This window comes from Pagrus pagrus, assembly GCF_965226575.1.
Source record: "Pagrus pagrus genome assembly, chromosome: 16".
Classification (NCBI taxonomy): Eukaryota; Metazoa; Chordata; class Actinopteri; order Spariformes; family Sparidae; genus Pagrus; species Pagrus pagrus.
In genome coordinates, this window is record NC_140200.1 from 14,568,696 (window position 1) to 14,590,220 (window position 21,525).

General features: G+C 39.6%; 1 protein-coding gene across 1 annotated transcript in view; it reads right to left on the reverse strand.

Annotated features, from left to right (window-relative positions):
- Positions 1-21,525, reverse strand: part of enpp1 (ectonucleotide pyrophosphatase/phosphodiesterase 1) — a 34,757-nt gene that overhangs the window by 2,444 nt on the left and 10,788 nt on the right. Inside the window, exons 5-23 of the mRNA XM_084378189.1 lie at positions 19,463-19,560; positions 19,301-19,380; positions 18,050-18,169; positions 16,434-16,543; positions 16,258-16,323; positions 16,087-16,159; positions 14,816-14,924; positions 13,714-13,845; positions 13,572-13,603; positions 13,307-13,434; positions 11,563-11,632; positions 9,596-9,683; positions 7,849-8,033; positions 6,710-6,749; positions 6,466-6,626; positions 4,110-4,245; positions 3,358-3,432; positions 1,023-1,155; positions 30-174 (exon numbers count right to left, since the gene is read on the reverse strand). Coding sequence (XP_084234315.1) covers positions 30-174; positions 1,023-1,155; positions 3,358-3,432; positions 4,110-4,245; positions 6,466-6,626; positions 6,710-6,749; positions 7,849-8,033; positions 9,596-9,683; positions 11,563-11,632; positions 13,307-13,434; positions 13,572-13,603; positions 13,714-13,845; positions 14,816-14,924; positions 16,087-16,159; positions 16,258-16,323; positions 16,434-16,543; positions 18,050-18,169; positions 19,301-19,380; positions 19,463-19,560 — 1,981 coding nt within the window. The remainder of the gene's footprint in view (positions 1-29; positions 175-1,022; positions 1,156-3,357; positions 3,433-4,109; positions 4,246-6,465; positions 6,627-6,709; positions 6,750-7,848; positions 8,034-9,595; positions 9,684-11,562; positions 11,633-13,306; positions 13,435-13,571; positions 13,604-13,713; positions 13,846-14,815; positions 14,925-16,086; positions 16,160-16,257; positions 16,324-16,433; positions 16,544-18,049; positions 18,170-19,300; positions 19,381-19,462; positions 19,561-21,525) is intronic.

A 21,525-nucleotide genomic window follows, 5' to 3' on the forward strand; every position in this document is an offset into this window, starting at 1 on the left:
TCGGAGATAAGTCGTCGGTGTGAACTCACAGCACAGCTCTCTGTGTGGTCAGGTCTGTGGGGCAGGATGAAGGACTTGGCCTGCAGGGGACCCTCGCAGTTAACAGGGCTGAAGGTCGAGTTCCCACAGCTGGTCAGGATGATGAAGAAATGTGTCGGAATAGGAGCCTCATTCCTGAAGAAACATGAGATCACAGGCTTTAAAATGATTTTTGCCTCCGCTCTAGAAGGATTTTCACTTGTGATGTGTGCTCACAGAACATTTAAAATCACAGGGGATGATTGACACCACATGAACACACAGTTACCCCTCAGAACGACTCTTTTATCAAACGTTTTCCTCGACTAACGCTAAAAACACGTCTTTTTGACTGAACACTTGCATCAGAGCTGAGAGTGAAGGAAGGTTTCCTTTCTCAAAAATAAACTATGAAAAAACCAACAGAATAGATAATTATAGTATTTTAAGTCTGAAGAATGGTATTTTTAGAGGCCGAGTATTCATGAGAAGATGAAACCTCAATGTTAGTTTCAATATCAACCACGACCCGTTACTGGTTTCCTCTATAACCTATTTAAGAAGGCTGAATAAACAAAATAAACTCTAACCTATGTTGCTGAGTTAGTTTCAAGGACCACCATGGGAAAAATTTGTTGAATAATCATTTTATCCATTGATCTGCAGTTATTTAGATAATTGTTTTAGTTATATTTCAAGCAAAAAGGCCCAAAACTCACCGTTATAAGCTTCTCAAATGTGAGGATATGCAGCTTTTCTTTTTCTATTTTCCTATATGACAGTAAACTGAGTATCTTAGGTTCTGGACAGTAAGTCAGACAAAAAAACAGGCACTTTAAATATGTCACTTTGAGCTCTGGGAAGACATAAATGGTATTTTAACCCTTTTTCTGACATTATTTAGACAAACAATCATCAGTTAATCAAGAAAATAATAGGCAGATTAGCTGATCATTAAACTAATATTTGGGTGGAGCCTACATGAGTGGGTGCTGCTGACTTACCCTGAGATTGCTTTGAGTGCATCAACGTTTCCGTCATAGTCTCCATCGAATATCGGCCCACTCATGATGTTGACTCCGTTCATCTGTTGAGAATGTTTTGGAAGCAGCACATCGTGGACATGGGCCCAAACATCTGCAGTCAGGGAGAAGACGCACAAAAACTTTTGAGCTCGCCAACAAAACATCACAACTGTGGTTGGGAGAAAAGCTAGCGATAAGCTTTTTAGAAGTTAAACCTGAAAGGAATAATTTGTCATTGTGGGACGTGCACTTATTCACTTTCTTAGAGTTAGATAAAATACAACTCTCGTGTCTACTTGAGTGAGACGGTTAGCACAAACATTGGAAACAGAGGGAAACTGCTCGCCTGGCTCTGTCCGAGGAAAACAAAATCTGCTTACCAGCAGCTCTGAGAGCTGTAATTAACACGTCATTTTCATATTTGGTGAAGTTTAAACTATCATAGAGTGCTTTGATTAGTGAGCTTTAGAGGTGTTGGTAGGCAGATTTTGTAACCTTCTGATTACTGGACTACTCACTCAACCTCCAAGACACTGAGATATTACTGCTACTACTACTAGTGATACTACTATGTAGTCCTGCTGCTACTACCATTGAGCTATGACTGCTACTAGTGGTGCTACTGCTACTGCTGTTACTGCCACTACTACCACCACTAATACCACTACAACTACTACTACTATCTACTCCTATTCCTACTACCCCTATCTACTACAGTCTACTCCTGCTACTACACACTACCACTACCACTACTACTACTACTAGCTGGGAATTGAACCAGAGTCCAAGTTGAGTCTCACATAGTTTATTATCTGTCAGGTCAAGTTGCAAGTCATCAGACTCAGTCACAATGACTCAAGTTCACATTTCATTACTGAAAATAAAGATATGAGAGCGTTATAGATCTCATCTATCTTTTGTCATGAGAAAGACTTTCCCTGAATTGTATTGCTGTCATTTTTAATATGTAGTAAGTAAATCTATCTATCTTAGTTATTTATGGGCTGATTGAATTGTATTGTATAAGGATTACGGAATATTGTTTGGATCAGATGTTGTTATTTGATCATGAAAAGTTATTTTTGACATTTGTAGTGATATATTTGAGTTAATAACTAACCAAAAAACTCTAAGACACCCTCTTTTAAACTACTAAAATGCCTTTATTTTCACGGCGTGGTCATGTAGTCAAACTCATTTTGACATGAAGCCTTCGCCGGGGAGTCAAAGTCTTTTTGACAAATGACACTAGGGAGGCACCTCTACCCTTATTTTAAAATCGTAACCAACTTTCTGCATTTCCTGCCTCCTCCCTCATCTGAAACAGTTCACACATTGTAAACATAGTAATTCGCCACAAGGGGGCAGCATCTGTTAGCCGATCAATTTCGAGCGTTCCAACACACACAAACAGTCGATCAAAGGGGTTTTTCTTCCGTGGGACCTCACATAAGTGAGTGAGTTTCCATTTACGGTATGGGTGGCCTCAAGAGAAAACCAACTGGAGCTGTGTGATCCGAACCTTTCAATACATTAATCACCCGACATTATCAACAAGTTTCAACAAAGCCCGGCAGACAGCGTTACACAACTGAATCATTGATGACATCCACACACTCTCACATATGACACAGGTGGCGTAATGCTGTGAGTGCAGGTACAGATGTGGGATTCACAGCAGAATTAAGCAACTTACAACAAAAATGACAGGAGTGAACAAACATTCATTCCATTCAAGTTTGTAAATACATGACGTGTTTTTTATGAACACGTTCTGGTGAATCACACAAACAGAAACACCTTTAAAGTGAATCTGATTGTGAAGGATACTGCGGTGTTCACAGAAGGATGGCAGGAGGATTAAGTCTGGAAAAAGTTCCTCTGACTAAACCTTTAATTGTGCTTTACAGAAAGAGCTTAAGTAAATTAAAGCACAGTAAACCCATATAATCACGGCGGTTTGGATTTTTGGACTCCTGTTATGTGTATTTAAGAACCAAAAGTATAGGCTGTTACTATAAAATCAGCTTTGAAAAGTATAATATTGAATAAAAATGGCGATGAGAACTGGCAACCCACAATACCTGCCCTCGGAAAACTTGAATGTCGAACAATTTAACAAAACAGTGCATGACATAATGTCTAGTTTTGATCTCTTCGGTTAATTAAATTGTTCAGCTCCCATTCAGCTCAAAAGCTTCTCATTCAGCTGGCAGATGAACCTTCCTGACAACTCTGGCAGTACATTTTTAACTGATTCATCACTGGACTCTCATTCTCATCTCCGGAAGAGGCACTGATAAATATGACTCACCTTTAAATGCAGGGAACATTGGTGCCATGTTGCTTGTGAGTAGAGAGTCTGTCTCGGGTCCGTTGACACTCAGATCTATAAAGAGGAAATAAGAGGTGAGGAAAAAATATGTTTGCAATTTGGGCATGGATTCAAAGACAAACTTCATCTTGTAAAAGTCAAACTAAAAGAATAAAGATCGACTTCACATGTCGTGGAGCTAAATTAAAAGAGGTAAAGTCATTTGTGGCTGCAATTAACATTTATTTCCATCATTTATTAATTTGCCTATTGATGGAAACACTCTTCACACTAGAGCAGCTGAAGCAATCAAATACTTGGCATTTTTTAGTTGAAAATAACTCAAATGATTACTGAAGATTGACAAATCAATTAATCATTGCAGCTCTTGAGCCGTTTAACCGCAGCAATCACAGTCTAGCATCACTTTCTACCACAGTCATGAGGAAAACAACATGTCTTATTTTGGCAAGTTGAACTTCCTCACAGCTGTTGGTGGGACTTTTTCTTCACTCTTTCAGTCTGTCACTTCCTTTTATTGGACCTACCTGAAACCTGAATTTCATTAAACGTACACAGAATCTACAGCATCTCAGTCAGGGGGGATGGGAAACAAGCATGAGTGCTTCTTTACATGAGAATGTGGCTCTGAAACACGTCGGCTTGAATTCAACACCCGGCTGGGGACGGCCTGTTATGACCTCCTCCACCGCATACAGAACATACACAGTCACGAACACACACGCACTCACTGGGGGGATGCAGCAGGCCGTAGGACAGAGTGGGGTCGTCTCTGTAGCGCAGACACAGCTGGCTGGCGGCCGGTGGGATGCGGACGTCAGCACGAACACACGCCTCCGTCTCTGGGCTCAGGGGTTGGACTCTGGTCTGAGGGAGAGGTTCAGTCAGTGGTGGACAGTGTGGACAGGGACTCCGGGCCAGCAGTTGTGTAAGATCACTGACTTGGTTTTGATTCGCTTGTGTGCATGGGTCAGTGAGGGCATTGCACTGTTTTGTTTGCAGAGCGCTCTAAAACAATAATCTTATGTCACTCTCCTCTACTGCCAAAGAAGAAAATTAAAGACTTTTTAAAAATAAAATTCCTGGGCTTGTAATTTCCAAAATGTTCCTTTTTGGTAGGAACTATGAAACTTGGTACATTTTTCAGTGTTCAATGGTGTAAACTTCCAATGAATTAATTCAAATTGATAGCCAGCACAACATAGAAAGTCTCTGACTCGTTGAGCAGTAAGTCAGACAAAACTCAGAGTTTTGATAGCAGCTTCTGAGGCTGTACTTTCTGCATTCCAGTCAAAGTAAGTACTTTCTTGTTTGGAGTCAGAGTTCCTACCACTGACATTGCAAAAAGTCAACAAAAAACTTGGCTGACCATAACAAAATGAAGTCTTTTTGCCAAGAGTACACATAACTGAACACTCAGCAGTGCAGCCTCCTTGCATAAATTAAACTTTTTTAGTTTGAAACATATCTACAACATGTGTACATACTCCATTCACCAGCTTAATACAAATACAATACGTCCTAACCCCTCCTCATGGGCGCTGCCAAAAACAGTACAACTTGAAGAAGGAATTCCTATTTGTAAACTCAGGGCAAATCCATCTACCCCGACTTCATGCGGGAACAGTATTTGTATTAGGCTAGCGAATGGACTGTTGAGATACGTTTACAAATACTAAAGTGCCACAAATTAAAATAAATGGTGTCTGTTACCTCTTGTGTAATTTTCCTCCTCTATTTAATTTATACAAGGAGGCTGCACTGCTGAGGGTTCAGCTCTGTGTGCACTTACCAAAGAGACATCATTTTGTTACATTCAGCCAAGTTGTTTGTTAACTTTGTCCGTCATGAACCTGGAACGCTTGTAGGCCGGAAGTTGGAAATTTCAACGAGGAAATTACGACCTTGGACTTTAACTGGAGCGCGGCACGAGACTGAAGGGAATGTCTTCAGTTTTGCGTTTTTTGTGTTGTTAAAAAAAACAATATATTTTACAAATTGAGATTTTGACCAGCCAGTGGTGTCAAATTAAACTTTCGGATGTGGCTAGAGTTGAAATTCTGTCCTAAAAGTCAGGGTAATCTATTTGATTAAAAATCACAAATGTAAGCCTCATGGTCGTGCTAGAGGAAAAGTCACTGGATCAGCAAAGTCTTTATGGTTCCTCCTCTGTGGACAATGAATGTCTGTAAAACATTCCATGGCAATCCATGTAACAGTAAGAGATATTTCAGTCTTGACTAAAATGGTGGATCAATATTGTTATCTGTGGAGCCAGGCTGCTAGCATGGCTAAACATGTAAGATTTGTTGACAGAAAAAAAAAAAGCTTTAAATTTAAATTTAAATTGGTGACATTCCTATTTTAATAGCACCCATTTATAATGCGCTTTACAGAAACGTTTTGTAAAATTATAAGGAAATCACAGTTTGGTATTTTCTGATTACAGGCAGAACAAATAAGCATCAAAAGCTATGCATATTTTCTTACATCCTGTATGTGCAAGAATAGAAATGTCAGCTTATTCAACAGCACCGCTTCACGCTTGCCATTGATTAATTGATTTTCTAGTAGGCAAAGTAGCTTGAAGCTAGCTTTATATAGAGTTGTTAAACGTTGACAAGCTGTGAAATTGAAGTTTTCTGTGGCTGTTCCAGTGCTTTGAGCATTATACAGTAAGCTATGGCACAGATTTAAAACTAAAATTCTTTCAAGTCTAAATGAGCACAGTACAGTATGAGCCATATTTATCTCTTACTGTATTTGGATAAAGCTTGAATAATAACAAATGCACACACATCCTCACTTGCTCTATCATTCAGACAGTATATAACAACAGTGGAAACTCTGCCGGGAATGTATCGCACTGCCTGAGGTCATGATTTACACTCAACCGCATAATGAGAAAGACAAGAACTGTTTGAACCAACACGAGCACAGAAGATGAGTAACAGCTGCTTAGAGAAGGGATTCAGATACTAAACAACCTCTTACAATCTCTTGCCAAACCCAAAACCACTGAAGAAATACAGCCAGGACAACTCAACTGTACAGGCTATGTTTAGAGATAAAAGAGAAGGCACTCACCAGAGGCTGGATGGTGTACGACACCCAGAGGGGCATGAGGCGGTCTTTGCTGTACCCGCTGAGGTAGCTGGAGTGGTGGAGGAGACAAAAGGTGGCGTCTGGTTGGACGACTCGAGGAACGCCAAAGGGATGGTGGAGGCGGCGTAAACTGCCTTTAACGCCTGCAGGGAAAATGTATGAATGTCAATTAACTGATTCCATAAAAAAACATTATAAATGGAAAGAAAAATGAACTGAAACTCACTGGAATTAGTTGTCATGAGAGGTATGTTCAAGTCCGTCTCCTGAAAAAAAGAAAAGAAATTCCCACTTCTTGTTAGTGCACTTGTGTTGTCTGAAATATAGATACCACACTTTCACCATGCACCATGCAGAATATGAAGCTGGTAAAGCTTCCAAGTATCTGCTCTTGAGTCAAGTAAAGTTTGATTGTTATCCACCGCACCACCGCCTCCTGTCAAAAAGATCTTTAACTGGCTAGCATAGGCTGTGAGACTCGCCAATTCATCATCAACCTAGATAAGTGAAATCTGACCTGGTCAGAGGCAACTTGACTAACTATAACATCTAAACAGCTATTTACTACAGCAACGAAACAGCTTGTCTTTTTTTGCTTTTGTAGGCCATATAAAGGCATCAGCATTAAATCAAGTGTTTAATAAACAGTTGGAAGAGCTTTGTAATTTATTTCATTACATTTTAATTGTTTCAATCAGAAAATGATGAATAAGTAAAACACAATGCATCTACTCAGAACAAGGAGAGGGAAACATTACCTGCAACACCAAAAATTTAACAAATCATGGCTATGAGTCTGAAGCCAAGGCTGAGCTTTAAGCTACATGCTAACAACAGCATGCTATGATGCGCACAATGACAATCCTAGCATTCTGCTGTTTTATAATGTCCATGTTCACCATTTTTGTTTTGCATGTTAGCATGCCAACATTTGCAAATTAGCCATAAATAAAGGTATTGGACAGATTAAGATTTTCAACTAGCACTTGAGCACTAGATAAAATGTTAAGGCATCCGCGTTATTACAGTGAATGTTTGTACCAAGTTTTATGGCAATTATTTAAAAAAACTGTTAAGACATTTGATAAAAAAACACAAAAGCCAAACTCAAGGTGGATGATAAACTAGATGAAAACTGGTAGATGTTGAGATATTTACAGTAAGTAAGAAGTTAACAGTCTGACTTATAGGTGGCAGTAGAGGAAAACTAAAGCGATCAGGAAAGTCATCTCTGGGACCTTGAATGTTGCACAACACCTCATTGCATTCCATCCATTAGTTAATAACCGACACTACTATCCTTGAGCCATACCGCTAGCATGGCTATAAACAAACACATGAGCTCGATAACCCGTTTGCACATACCATTTGTTGGGTTTGGGAACTACAGGTGCACTGCAGGTTGTCAGCGGGGATAGGGTTGCTAGCCTCACAGGGGATGTCATGCGAGAGCTGCGCTGGGTGAACTGGCAGGTAGACAGGTCGCTTCAGAAGGTGGTTCAGATTGCCGTGAGTCCCGTTGTTTGGAGCTGGACGAATATCAAGGAGATCTGGAGGAGATGGACACAATGATCATCTTCTGTCTGCTGTTAACATTTGTATACTAGATTTTGGAGAGCTTCTGTTCATAGTTCTACATTGACCATCAGTACCATACTTATTATGGTTGTGAGCATACTGTACACAGTGTTCGTTTCTGTCCAGCTTTAGATTGCACAAGTGAGTTAAACTGGGGATTGTTTCTCAGAACGAGTCTGATTACTTGTCTTAGATGCTATTTCATGGCTGAAGTGGCTGCCTTTTACTTTCGCCAGTTCTGTTTTTGTAGGCAAGGCATCAAACTGAAACTCAATGCGGGAGAAGTGCACCTGTTTCCTCCTCTGAACTGTCTTTACTGTGTTGCTGTATCTTCTACAAAAAAACCTGCTGAGTAACATGTTTTTATAACTAGGAGGAATGATGACTACAATAATACAATGGAGGAAAACTGTGATTTGGGTTTATTATTTTTTGGTGCAAAAGCAAAACACAAGCGACTTTATAGATACAATAATTATCCAAACGAGGATAAAATACACATGAAGAGACAAAGGAAGACAAAAGAACACCTGTGTCTACTTTTAAATGTTAATAATAGAAGGAATTGTGCACAGCAGTAGTACTTTGTGTGTTTCCACACATAGGTATATTTGGAGATGCATTTTAGCATTTTTTACTTTAATGTTTTTCTCAGTACGAGAGAACAATGCCATCCACCATCAGTTAACTCCTACCATCTACCAGAGATTTGTTTTCTGGAACTACATCAAGTCTATAAACACTCATTTTGACGAGACCCTGCCTAGTTAACGTAGGCCTACTTATGTTGTTTTGTACAAGCTTGTACATGCGCCTGGCTGCTGTGATGTCATTCAGTACCATGTTGTTTTTGGTAGTTTCGATACGCTACATAATTAACAACAAACTTTCTTTACAGTGGCTCAACTGCTGTTGTTTAAAAACAGAATCAGCGATGAAAAGATTTCATAAACGTGTGTTTTTTGGGCGACTTTATTAAACATACTACTGACAAAGAAAGTTCACAGGGCACATACAGAGAGAGAAACAGAAAGGCGAGGCAGGCCAACATTTGTGCATTAAAGTGGACAACTATAGCAACACTATGTGATAAAACCAAACTTTTATGTGATTCTGAAAAAGATAGTTGACTTTTGAATCCGCCATTCTGTGGAAAACACTGGAGTTAGATGAGAGATCATGTTTGTGGGGTTAATATGAAGCTGGAGCCAGCAGTCAGGTCAGTTAGCTTAGCTTAGCATAAACACTGGAAACAGCAAGCCTTCTTTTGTCTAAAAGTGACAAAATCTACCTATTAACACTTCCTAATTTTGTTTGTGTATTTGTTTAATCCAGACAAAAACGCACACATACAAACAACATTGTGGTTTTAAGGGACTATTTCCCGGCTGTGAACGTGTCAAAGTCTCATCAGGACTTCAGGACATGAGAGCGGTCCTTATCTGGTAAATGTTGAACTACTCTTTTGAATACAACAGGAAAGAATAAGGAAGCAAGCACAGTGTACTCAGTGTGCATTGACCAATCAACTTACCACACATGAGGTTGTAGACTTCAATGTTTTCAAACGGGGGCACAACAGTGTTGTCTTTAAATCCTGGACCGTAGCCAATGAAGATCGCCTGGATGAAGCCAATACACATGAACAGACGGACATTCATTCATTTATTTGGAGATAAACATGAGCACAGAGAACTATACAAACAACAACACCTCACAGAAATGTAGACCTTCATTTAAACTCCCTCTGTAAACAACAAGATGTCAAACACTGATCAGGCCACTTGTAAATATTTGAAATGATCTAAATCAGTAAAACAACCTCACATAACCTCGGAAATGTAAGTTCAGGATTTCTAGGAAAGGTGTTGGTTGGCTGGGATGTGAATATATTTATATATTTGCAGGTGAGTCTATTTCAAGCACACGTTTGCTCTCCTTTTCTGCTGTGCGTAGGCAGGCTGGAAACCATTTGAAGAATAGTTTACTTGTCTTGACTCACAGCAACCTTGTAAGCTAATTATACCAAGTTAGATTCCAGTGTAAACCACGTCCGGAAACAAACACAGACGTATTGTGTGACGACTCAATCCGAAGCAGAGGACGTGTAGGTGGAGAGCAACCTCGCACAAGTGTAATTACTGTACGTGAGGGGCAGTTTTAGAGCCAGAGTATTTTTGTGTTTGGCATTTTTCATTCACAGAAATAAAACAGCAAAGACGGGGATATCTTATATTTAGACTGGAACAAGAAATTGTATTTTATGTACAAGACCTTGTATAAGAAAGAAATCTGCACTCTCTGTCTGAACCCCAAATGTAACGGTAGCAGAAACACTTGCTCTTGAGTAAAACATTATATTTTGATCGATGATTACGCGTTTCCTGGATGATCATTTAAGCCCTGTATGCAGCAAGACAGCTGACGCACATCCTGATCTACTGATGTGCTTCTTGTGTGATACTCTACTTTTTTGTAAGCAGCTACTGGGGAGTAAAATCTTTTAACCTCAAGTAGAGCTACTGAACCTCACAGGCAACAGAGAAGAGTTGTGGAAGTGTAGTGCTAAAGTATGAGCTCAACAAACTTAATTCACTAAATTAAACAAATTACAAATTGTTACATTTTTCCAGAGAAAAGTTTGGCTGCACTAATTACTAGACTGGTATAACGGGAAAAAACACTCTGGCTTGTTTGCATTTCTTTAAACCAATCACAATCGTCTTAGGCTAAACCCATGATGCAGCGACTGTGACTCTGCAAAATAGTGTCAGGGTGAACTAGTTCTTGATGTGGAGCGGCGAGCCCTGGCTTTAAAAGGGCCAAATCCTGGCAAAATAAAATTTAACAGCTGCTGGCTTGCTCACATTCGTTAACGACCAGGTTAGAGTTAGAATAACTTTCCTATTTCAGTGTGTAGGTTGCTAGCGGAGGATGTTGTCGTTTCCTGAAGTAACAGGGACTTTAAGAGCAATAACACACACAGATAGTGGAAGGTCGACTGAACAGACATCCGCTGAGTCAGACTAGATTCTTACCTTTGGCCAAGTGATCTTTAGTTAGTTATCAGGCCTCATATGGCCTATTTAAACTGTGCACTGTAGATACACAATTAAGCATGATTTTGGTGCAGTGTAGCTCCTTTGTCATCTCAAAATTCTGCACAAACTGACATCTGTGGATATTTCAGGCCAGTAGCTCTCAACCTTTTCGATTTGCAAACCCCAGAAAAATGAGGTTGGGGTTCTCAACCATCCACCCCCTAGCAGAGGAACATTTAACTCACACCATCCTGAAAGTGTTCGATGGTAGCTCACGCCTGGAATGACACGTACTGTACAGTATAAATAAGGTTTGACTTTCTTGCTTACTGAGCTCTGTCGGACTGTAAATATGTTCTCTCTATGTGTAATCAGACGTCCCGTTTTGTTCAAATTCACATGAAACATTGTGATAAACATTTATCGTAGCGGACAAACAAACACGTTTCCTTCCTCTGACCTGCATGTTGGTGAAGAGGTTATCCGAGCCGTGGAAGCCACCGGTGCAGTACTTCAGTTCCTTGCGGTTTCTGTCAAAGTAGAATAAAAACATTTTATCCGAGAAGCTAAAATAAACACAAAGACAGAAGGAAATGGAGGGAGGAAGTTACTGTAACACAACCCTGTTATAGGCACGTGTTTCCGTCTTATTTTGAGGGAACATTTCGTCCCAAATAATCTCCATTTCAGGGTCAGGAGAGTTTAATTGTATATAACATAAAGAGTGAGTCATATCATTCTGCAAACACCGTACACTCAGGTCGACTGCATTCTTCAGCCTGTAGCAATTTTCCATGATTACATGGTTGCTATCCCTCAAAAGAGCTGGACAACTCCACTCCAACATATCATGCTTCATTAATTATGAATGATTGCTTGCTGTAAAGGCTTCACCTTCTGTGTGGCTTTTATATACATTCACATCCATTTCCATGAGGCTGTGTGTGCTTCACATAATACTTGCAAATTCCTGACTGATTACTGTAACAGCTTTGGTATCCTACAATGCATGTATGAAAAATCTAATCTTACTTTATGTGAATCTGCCTTCCATTAAAAAAACACTATGGCAATGTATGTTTAACATTTAACAACATTTTTATCAATCTAAAGGTTATTAAGGATCAAGTTTCTTTTAAGCTTTCGCCTTGAATTTCACATTGCCTTTAAATTACATTGACAGTTAGTACATCACTCCTGCACTTATAATTCTCCATTGTAACTGATTAATGGGACACAACATAACTATTATAAAAAGCATTTATTTCAGTTGAACAGGCTTGGGCACCCTGTTTCAAATATTTCCCTATGCTTTAGTTTACTTTACTGCACCTCACTTGACTCGATAGAACTTAGCCTTACTATGCTTCACTTTTATTTAACTTACCTCAATTGACTTTACCTCACTTCACTTTACGTTATTCCACATTATTTTACCTTGCTTCACTTAATCTCACTTCACTAAACCTTTCTTTAATTTATCTCACTTCACTTACCTTTATTTCACTTCACTTTCACTCAATTCACTTCAGTGTACTTAAACTCGCTTCACTTTAATTTACCTGGCTGAACTTCACTTCACTCCATCTCACTTCACTTTGCTTCCATTTATTTTACCTCGCTCTGCTTTACTTCACTTTAAAATAGCTTCCCTTTACTTAAATTTACACTTCACTTAATTTGAATTCACTTCACCTTACTTCACTTTAACTTGCTTCACTTTAATTCATTTTACTTTGATTCACTTAACTACACTTGACTCTACCTCATTTCACTGTCTAATTTACTTTACCTTGCTGAACTTCATTTTATCTCACTTCACTTAACTTTGCATAAATATACTGTACTACAACTTTTCTTTAAGTCATTTTTTTACTTTGCTTCACTCTACTTTTGTAGCTTATCTTAACTTCGCTTCACCTTACCTCAGTTAACCTCCCGTCACTTTAATTAATTTGTCTTGCTTCACTTTACTACAGTACATGTCACTTCACTTCACCTGCTGCAGTATGCAGTCTGGAGAACACTCTCTTTGTGCCTTTTTGAGACCTTCGTCAGGACCAGAGACAAACTGACTGTATGTTAAGAAATAATGTAAGCTCAAATGTCCACTGCTAGCTTCTTCTCCAGGCTGCTTGCATTTGTGTGTCTGTGTCTTTTATACTACAACACAGAGAACATTTAAAGGCTGATCAGTGACTTACAGCGCAGCCTGCCAGCCACTGTTCATATACAGGTGTCCTCTCTCGATGCGCTTGTTGTTGGCAAAGTGCATCCTTTTAGGGAGATTTTCTTTGAGGTACGGCCTCATCGGCTGGTCTGAGCTCCTGCACTTCAGAACAGACATAGAAGAGGAGACTCAACACACAGCAGAGAGAGAATGGGTTTGTTTGACGCGAAGCCAAGCAAGCAGATAATTCTTCATTCTTCTTATGAACACAAAAGTCACATTTGGAATACTTCGCATACCGACAGGTTCTTCACCAGGCCATCATAGTCGACTGAGGAGAGAAACACAGGACAAGGTCAGCACCACTGGTTACAAACTGACATTATTTGATATGTGATGCTATAAAGCTATGTAGGAGGGAAGTTATTGCCGGGAACTTACAGGACAAGAAGTTCTCTGGGAGGCGACTGGGTCTGATGCGAGCAGCCGGGCCTTGGATGACAGAAAAGTCCGCCGTATTGTCGATGAGGCTTGACACATATAAGGCCCTTTCACATGAAGCCTCCTCCATGCCTGTGAAAAATGAGAAAATATAAATTTGTCTTCAGCTGTTTATTGTAAATGGTAAAGATTTGTGATAGTTCTTGCCACGATGGCATACAAGGTGCAAGGTTTGTGCACCATTCCTGAATAAAAAAATAAAAACAGTGTATGATTCCTCCTTTATTTCCCCACACTAATGTTGTTTAACTTGAATGTTCTTCCCCTGTTCAGGCAGAGATGTTTATCTTGTCAAAAATGTTGCTTAAGATACGAGCACTAACTTATAGCCCATAAGATTTACAGTATAACATCTGCTGACATCGTTTCGGGTGACATGTGACATCTGTCTTGTCCTTCATTACTGCAAACTCACAATTAGCAACGTCAAACATCAAAATTCATCTTCTTTTGAAAGTTATGTTTTTGATGAGGATAGCTCGGCATCGCCCTGAACCACACTCACTCCCGCGCATTGATCTTCAATATACCTACAGTAATTACAAGACTAAACATATGGTCTACATATGTCCAGAGAAACTTCTCATCACAAAATATCCTCCTAACATGCCACTGAGAACAGTTTTTTTCCCAGCTTTCTCGTACATAACAGACTCATTTTTCATCTGATTTCTCTCAGGCATGAAGTTTACTCCTGCAACAGGTGTAGTGACTCAACCAAGTCAAACATTTGAAGATGACACTAAGACTCTAAAGTCCCCCTCAGTGGCACGCAGGCTCTAAAACGATGATTTGTCTTATTACTGTGAAACCACAGGGATTTAGAGAGGATGCACAGTATTTGTTTGTTGCTAAGCAAACACACATATCTACTGAAAGACAAAGAAAAAGACAAAAACAGTGGCCAAAAAATACTAAAACATCCTTTCAATTGCTTGAAGTGTCAATTTCGGTTTCATTGTACAGTTTAAAGAATTTGTTTCTTTTTCACATCTTTATTACTGATTACACTTTGTGTGTCACAGCTGTGTGGTTATCTCACCGTGGTCTGATAGAATTATCAGGTTGACACAGTGCTGCAGGTTTCTCTGAGTCAGGCCATCCATCAGCGTGCCCACAATCCTGTCCACATTTTCCAAGGCGTCAACAACCTGAAGGCACAGCATCATTTAATGCTTTAACAGGGTTAATGGTCAGTGTGTCAGGAGAACAATGTTCAGAGAAACTCCAAGAACATCATGGACGCACCTCGAGAACAACTTGCTTCAGCAAATAAATAATTAGCAGATAAAGTAATACTAAAATGGTTTTGTTGAATGGAGTCTGGTTTAACATTTGGACTGGAGGCAGGATGCAGCATGAAAAATATCAACACTGACGAGATTAAATGTTAGATAATAAACATTTTTAAAGAGCACAGGATGTAAACATTAATGGCTGAGCTCTAATGTCAGCTAGCTTAATTAGCTAATTTTGCCAGCCTCTCGTCTCTGAGTAGATGCACCCTTTAAGCTTCTGTGCAGTGGTGAAGTTGGCAGGTGTGGCTCGGTGGAAAGAAAATAGTTGAAACTGCTCACAATAGATTAATGACTATCTTTAAGTGTCTTTGGGTGATTATTTCTGGAAAGAGACATGCAGTTGAGTTTTTCAAATGGATTTTTTGGGAGTTTCGAGCACTACAAGTTGACTTCCATTCAATTCCATTATGTTTGAGAGAGGGAAGACACATGTCCACAATTCGGCAACTCGCACAAAAACGATCTATGGATGGATAAACAGCACCACAGGTAAGGAAGAAAAATGTGTGTACAAGTAGGGTCTGATAAAGCAACACAAACGCTTACAATATAATGGCCTCGATGAGTTTAATTCAAGACGAAAGTGAATACTTTTAGGAAGTTCTTCACTCATGACACAACAGCAAAAAGGCCTCAAATATTGAAAATTAAGGCTTTGCACAAAAGGGTTAAATGCGAGCATTTTGACAAAACATATCCTCCATTTTGATTCTACACGGCATCTGCTGAGTATTTACACCTTAGGAACTAGAAGTATCTCTTCTCAAATATTTTCCTCGATGTTCCTTGAGGTTTCACCATCCTTCAATCACATATACAGTGCAACCAATGTTACCACATGTTCCACATTAACTGTACAGGAAGCTATGTGATGAAATTTGAGCCTTCTCCATGACAACAAAGCAAACTCTGTGCTGATGAAGACCGTGGTGTGCAAATACAAGATGAAAAAAATCTAGTCAGTGGAAGATTAACAACCAGATTATAATGGTTAAATGTTTAGTGAATGTCTGACCTGTCTGCTCGCTGGTCCATAACGATGTCCTGCTGAGTCAGGTTCATCCAGGTACAAAGTGTAGAAGTCAGGTCTAAAATTACAAAGACAACAGTTAGGTGTAATGTTCTGTGTTTTCTGAAGGTGACTCTCAACATAATCTTAATAATGATAATTAAAAACATGTCACACCTTTGTCCCTGAGGTAACTTGAGCCAGTCTAACAGCGTGGACACTCTCTTCTCAAATGTAATGCTCCTGCACACCAAAAAGGCACCATGTTATTAAGGAATAAATCAATACATGTATGTATTGTGTCATTTTTAAAATGAAGTTAAATGTATGTAATGTAACAGCATCACTCTTACTTGTCATATATCGTGTAATAGTCTGGAAAGGTGCCATTGATTGCCACATCAGAGCCGGGCCAGAAGAAGGTTCCTGTTTTCAGTTTCTGACGCATGGCAGTGATCCAGACCTGGGGAGGGGAGGGCAGAGTAGAGGAGTCAAGGAAAAGGGAGAGAATTAGAGAGGAAAGGGGAAGAGGAGAGGAGAGGGAAAAAAGAAAAGAAAAGAAAAGGACAGGATTAGAAAGGAGAGGAGAGTGTGAGATGGGAGGGAACAGGAGAGGTGAAAGGAAAGGAAAGAAAAAAGGAGGAGAGATAAAATAAAAGTAAAGAAGAGAAGAGAAATTAGACAATAGGAGAGAAAAGGAAAATAACAAAGAGGAAGGGAAAAGGGAAGGAAAGGACAATATGTAAGAAAAGGGAAAAGAGAGGAGACAAACGTGTCACCTAGGTTCATGATTAATTCAGACACATTGAGCTGTAATAGACTAATACCTCGTTCATTGATCTCCCAGCAGCACTGTTTAGTCCATTAGTATAAAAGTGTAATCCCTTACAGCTCAGTCAAGACTGATGGAAATCTAACCGCATATGTTTATGTACAATCAATACTAATTCAATTGATCTGCACATGTTTTATTTATGCAGCAGGCTTGTAAGCATGTTTTGGCAGATGCACCAAGTTGTACGAGCTCATTATGAAAGAACGCTTTCCAGGGGTCGTCGTTTATCTATTTTCTTCTTCCTTCTTGGAAAGTCATATTGCTGCTGTTTGCAGCCTGTCACGCAGTTGAGGAATGAGATTTAAGAGGCATACCATTTAAAATGGGGACCACAAAATGTTTAAACAAGCCAACTCACAGCCCTCACAAGCTGTCATTTAGCACGAGCAGAATCCATAATTATATCAACAAGCTTATTACGTGGAGACCTGATTCAGAGCAATAAAACTCAGCGCTGTCCAAAAAACTCCTGTCTCCTGCTGTTCACAGACAGAAAATTACAGCACAATGCTTCATATTTCTTACACAAGACAAGTTCCTTCTCACGATTCATGTCAGGTTTTCCACAGAAGGGTGTGTTAACCCTGACAAATTACAGAACAATACAGTCTGGCATGTGTCAGGAAAATGTTATGAAAGCAGTTCCCAGAACTGATCTGCTGTTGAAATTTAATTATCTTAAAATGGTTCAGAACTGTTTCATTAGGGCTTTGAGAGCATTGGGCTTTTTAAGACTAATATTTTCTGAACAGTAGTGCTGGGGGAAAATGTAGACTTGATTCCTTAGATGCTTCGCAATTCCCTCGTGAAAGATTATGTCTCGAAGCAGAAAACATTTTTGGATCCCATTTTAAACCCTGCGATTGCCTCCAAGAGTCTTGTAAGACTGGGCTACAAGTTCCTGTAAGCTGAGCCAATTGATGGTGAAATGTAAAGAACATTAGAAAAAACACAACGCAAGTTTCAAGTTAGGCAACTGGTACTTGATTGCCCCAAGATACATTTCATGAGCCTGTTCAAAGCATTAGATCCTCAGCTGGGGCCTTTCTGGCTGTTCCAAAGTCAAGGCAAATAAAATAATTCGGTGCCTCGAGATTCCCAACCCTACTGAACAGGTCGCAGGGATTCACTTACTGGCTCTCCTTGATACCATTTTGAGTTGAATTTCTCATCAGATTTCAAGCTGAAGAAAGCATCTCGGGTCACGTCATACATTTTGTTGTCCACAATCCCATGAGACTCGGGATAAAGACCCTGCAAGAATCAGACACAAAAACACACAATCTAAGTGAGCTGTTTTCATACTGCGGCTGCAAGGATTTAAAGTGATTACCTCCTCTCTCTCATCCTTCTCTAAACTAAATATTGCTGGTAACCACAGCAGTTTATTCTAATTGAGGGATCTGGTTTCAACCAAGAGGTTAAATCCACTTTGTAAGCCCCCCCACCCAATCCTGCTGCTGTTCCTCTCCGCGTGCACATGTAAGCCATTAGGCCTCAGTGGTAACCTCAATACTACTGTGAAGACCCGACACCGACTCGACAGCTGCAGGGAAAACCCCCAAATTCATTTCAGATACATTTGATAGGGAAATGTTTTGCTATTTACTCCACTACATTTACGTGATTGCCATAGTTGCCGGTTACTTTTTACTTTACTTTGAAAATTTTATAGAAAAAAACATCATAAACTAAATTGTTAAAGGATAACTTCACCTAAAACTGAAAATTCAGCCATTAGGAGCCATGCTGATGGAAAGTTTGGTGTAGTTTTCGTAGTCCACAAAAGTTTTTTGGAGCTTCACATTAAAACAGCGTTGCAGCATTCTCCTAAATAACTGAAGTAGCTGGGGGTCTTATATATATATGTATATATATATATATATATATATCCCCAGGTCTCCAGAAGCCATCAAATTGATTTGAAAAGCCGTTATTTAAACCCTTTAAGACTGAAATCTTTATTGTAGCTTCTGAGCTAAAAGTGTGGTGTGTATCAGGACTTGTTTTTTTCTTATTTATTCTACAATTAATCATCTTGTGACCTGTTACAGGGGGCCAACCCCTTGGTTGGAAAACACTGGACAAAATAACTTTAATTTATATAAAATAGTTAAAACAAGCTCCACGTCAAACAGCTACTACAGTAAAATACCACTCACACATTGTTGCATCAAAGTTTTCCATCAGAATGAGTAGTTTTTGATACTTACATGTAAAGCAAAATGTGTTGAAAACAGTTTCATGTTAGTAGGATTTTGAACACAGGACTTTTACTTGTAGCAGAGCGCTTTTATATTATAGTATGTGTAGTTCATCCACTATTATAAACAAGTCAGTGACTAACTCCTGTCAATAAATCAACCCCAGACCAGGGACACTTACAGTCACAATGCTGTAGTGGTTGGGAAAGGTCTTTGTGGGATAGACAGGCCGCATGTATGGTGTTGTTGTCCCAGCGTTTCCTGCAACACAGACATGCTGAGTCACACCAGGATTCATAGAAAACCATGATGAGTTACAGAATCAACAGTGCTGGTTACTTACGTAACTTGTTGATGACGGGAAGGTGGCTGCTGTGATCCTTCAGGTACTCTGCCCTGAATCCATCCAAGGACACCAGGATGAGAGGAGGCCTGGAAAAACTGGGCGAGGGGACAGGGGAAGAATGATGCTTTGAGTGGATACTGAGGTGGGTTTGAGAATGGAAAATTGAATAATTACTCAGCAGGAGAGATTGTTATCATTGGCACCAGTAGTGTTGTACAGTAGGTCGGTGTAGGGAGAGTACAAAGCAGCTCTTTGACTAAGCAGGCAAGAGGAGAAATAGAGACCACAGGAAGAGAAGTGGGACTCTACTGGCAAGAAATCAAACGCTATCAGTTTTGTTGGTCTCTGCAGATTTCTTTGTTCCCCACAGTGCAGCATGGTCCCCTCCCAACTCAGTGGAAGCCCACATTGTCATTATCTGCAGGAGTTACACGTTTAAAAGCCATCAAACTATTGCAAGGGTAACAGATGCATTTGTGATATGTAGCATTATAATTATACAAAATCTGTGTAAATAGTTGTAAGCAGACTTATTTGGGTGCCAGAGTCGATATGTGGAACACTTCAGAAACAGTTTCTGTACCACTACGTTCACTTTTGTGGGCGTTTCCTGCCTTTACCTCCTCTTTTCCAAATGTTCTCCATGGGAGAGCGACATCGTTGCCAGAAACTTCTGTGTTTTAGCCTTCCTGTTACATTGTGTTTCCAAGTTTTCTTGCCAGTTTAAAGGGTAACTCCACTAATTTATACATTAAGGTGTTCTTAAAGGGCTTGGGGAGTACCACGGATAGTGAAAAAAGTAGTATAAAGCCTGTGTGGGTCCAGAAGAAGCTGCTTCCAGTGATGTCATTCAGGGGCTTAGCTGCATTGTGGGTAATGTAGGCACCACAAAATACTATATACTACTTTTTTCACATATGCAGTAGTGTTTTGTTGGAAAAAACGGAGATGGTCTAGGCCCTTTTCATCAAAATACAACGCACACACACAGTGCTAGACACTACCGATTACACAGGGCATTGAAACTTAGTACTTTTTGAAAAAGTTTGCCATTAAACAATTTTAAATAAAGAAGTACATCTGTACAGTATAAATATAAATTCTAATTAAAAAGGGTTTTGCAATCAGCATCTTCTAGAAGAGCTTCTTCTTTGGATGTAAAAAAACAAACCACACATTAAAATAAAAGTGTGGTTTGCCAACAGAAACAATACAAAGAAACCCCAGCGGAATGAGTGACTTTGATATATGAAAATACAGACAACTTTTATTTTGTTTAAAGATGTTTTCAAACCAAAAATAGCTTCATTTGGAGCCACAGGTTTCCTTTCCATAGTCTAATGAGTCTGTCTGGGGTTACTCCCTTACCAAGGCAGAAAAACAGACACACATGTGACCACACACTCATCTATGTGAACACACATACCACCACTCACCAACACATGCATGATTAGTCATTAGCCTGGTTTCCATAGAGACACTTTTTCCACTTAGACAAGCGTGTCATAAAAACAAGAGTCATGTGTTTGGGTTATTTACAACTTTCTTTCAATTTTTTCTCAGTCACAGTCTTGTGTCCACTAAAAACTGCTTACTGGGAACAATGGACTCAACTCAACATACCAGGATAACTGTGGGCGATACAGTTGAAAAGCTTCATTCTCAGCACCAAAACATGCTGAAAGATATCTTACAAATAGGAGGAGAAGAGTGTGGGAAATTAAATAGTTTTGAATTCAGTAATCAATGTTCGGTAGAGAACATATCAGGATGTGAGAGAAGGGGAGTTTGAGGGGGTTTGTTAGTATAAGAACAGGTCAGAAAGTCATATGAGGGGCAAATCTCTTCACCTGAGGTGACATTCACATTCCAATAAAAAAGGGTCACTACCCTGGGAAAGGCTTGATAAACACAAACATCAGGGGGTCATTGTTTTGGGAAGGACTAATTAACAACTGCTGTAAAGTATGTAACCACTGTATTTAAGTCAGAAGCATTTGAAAGACTGGAGAGAACACTGCAGAGTCTAAAACTCTTTCGGAGAATTATCAACTCTCGAC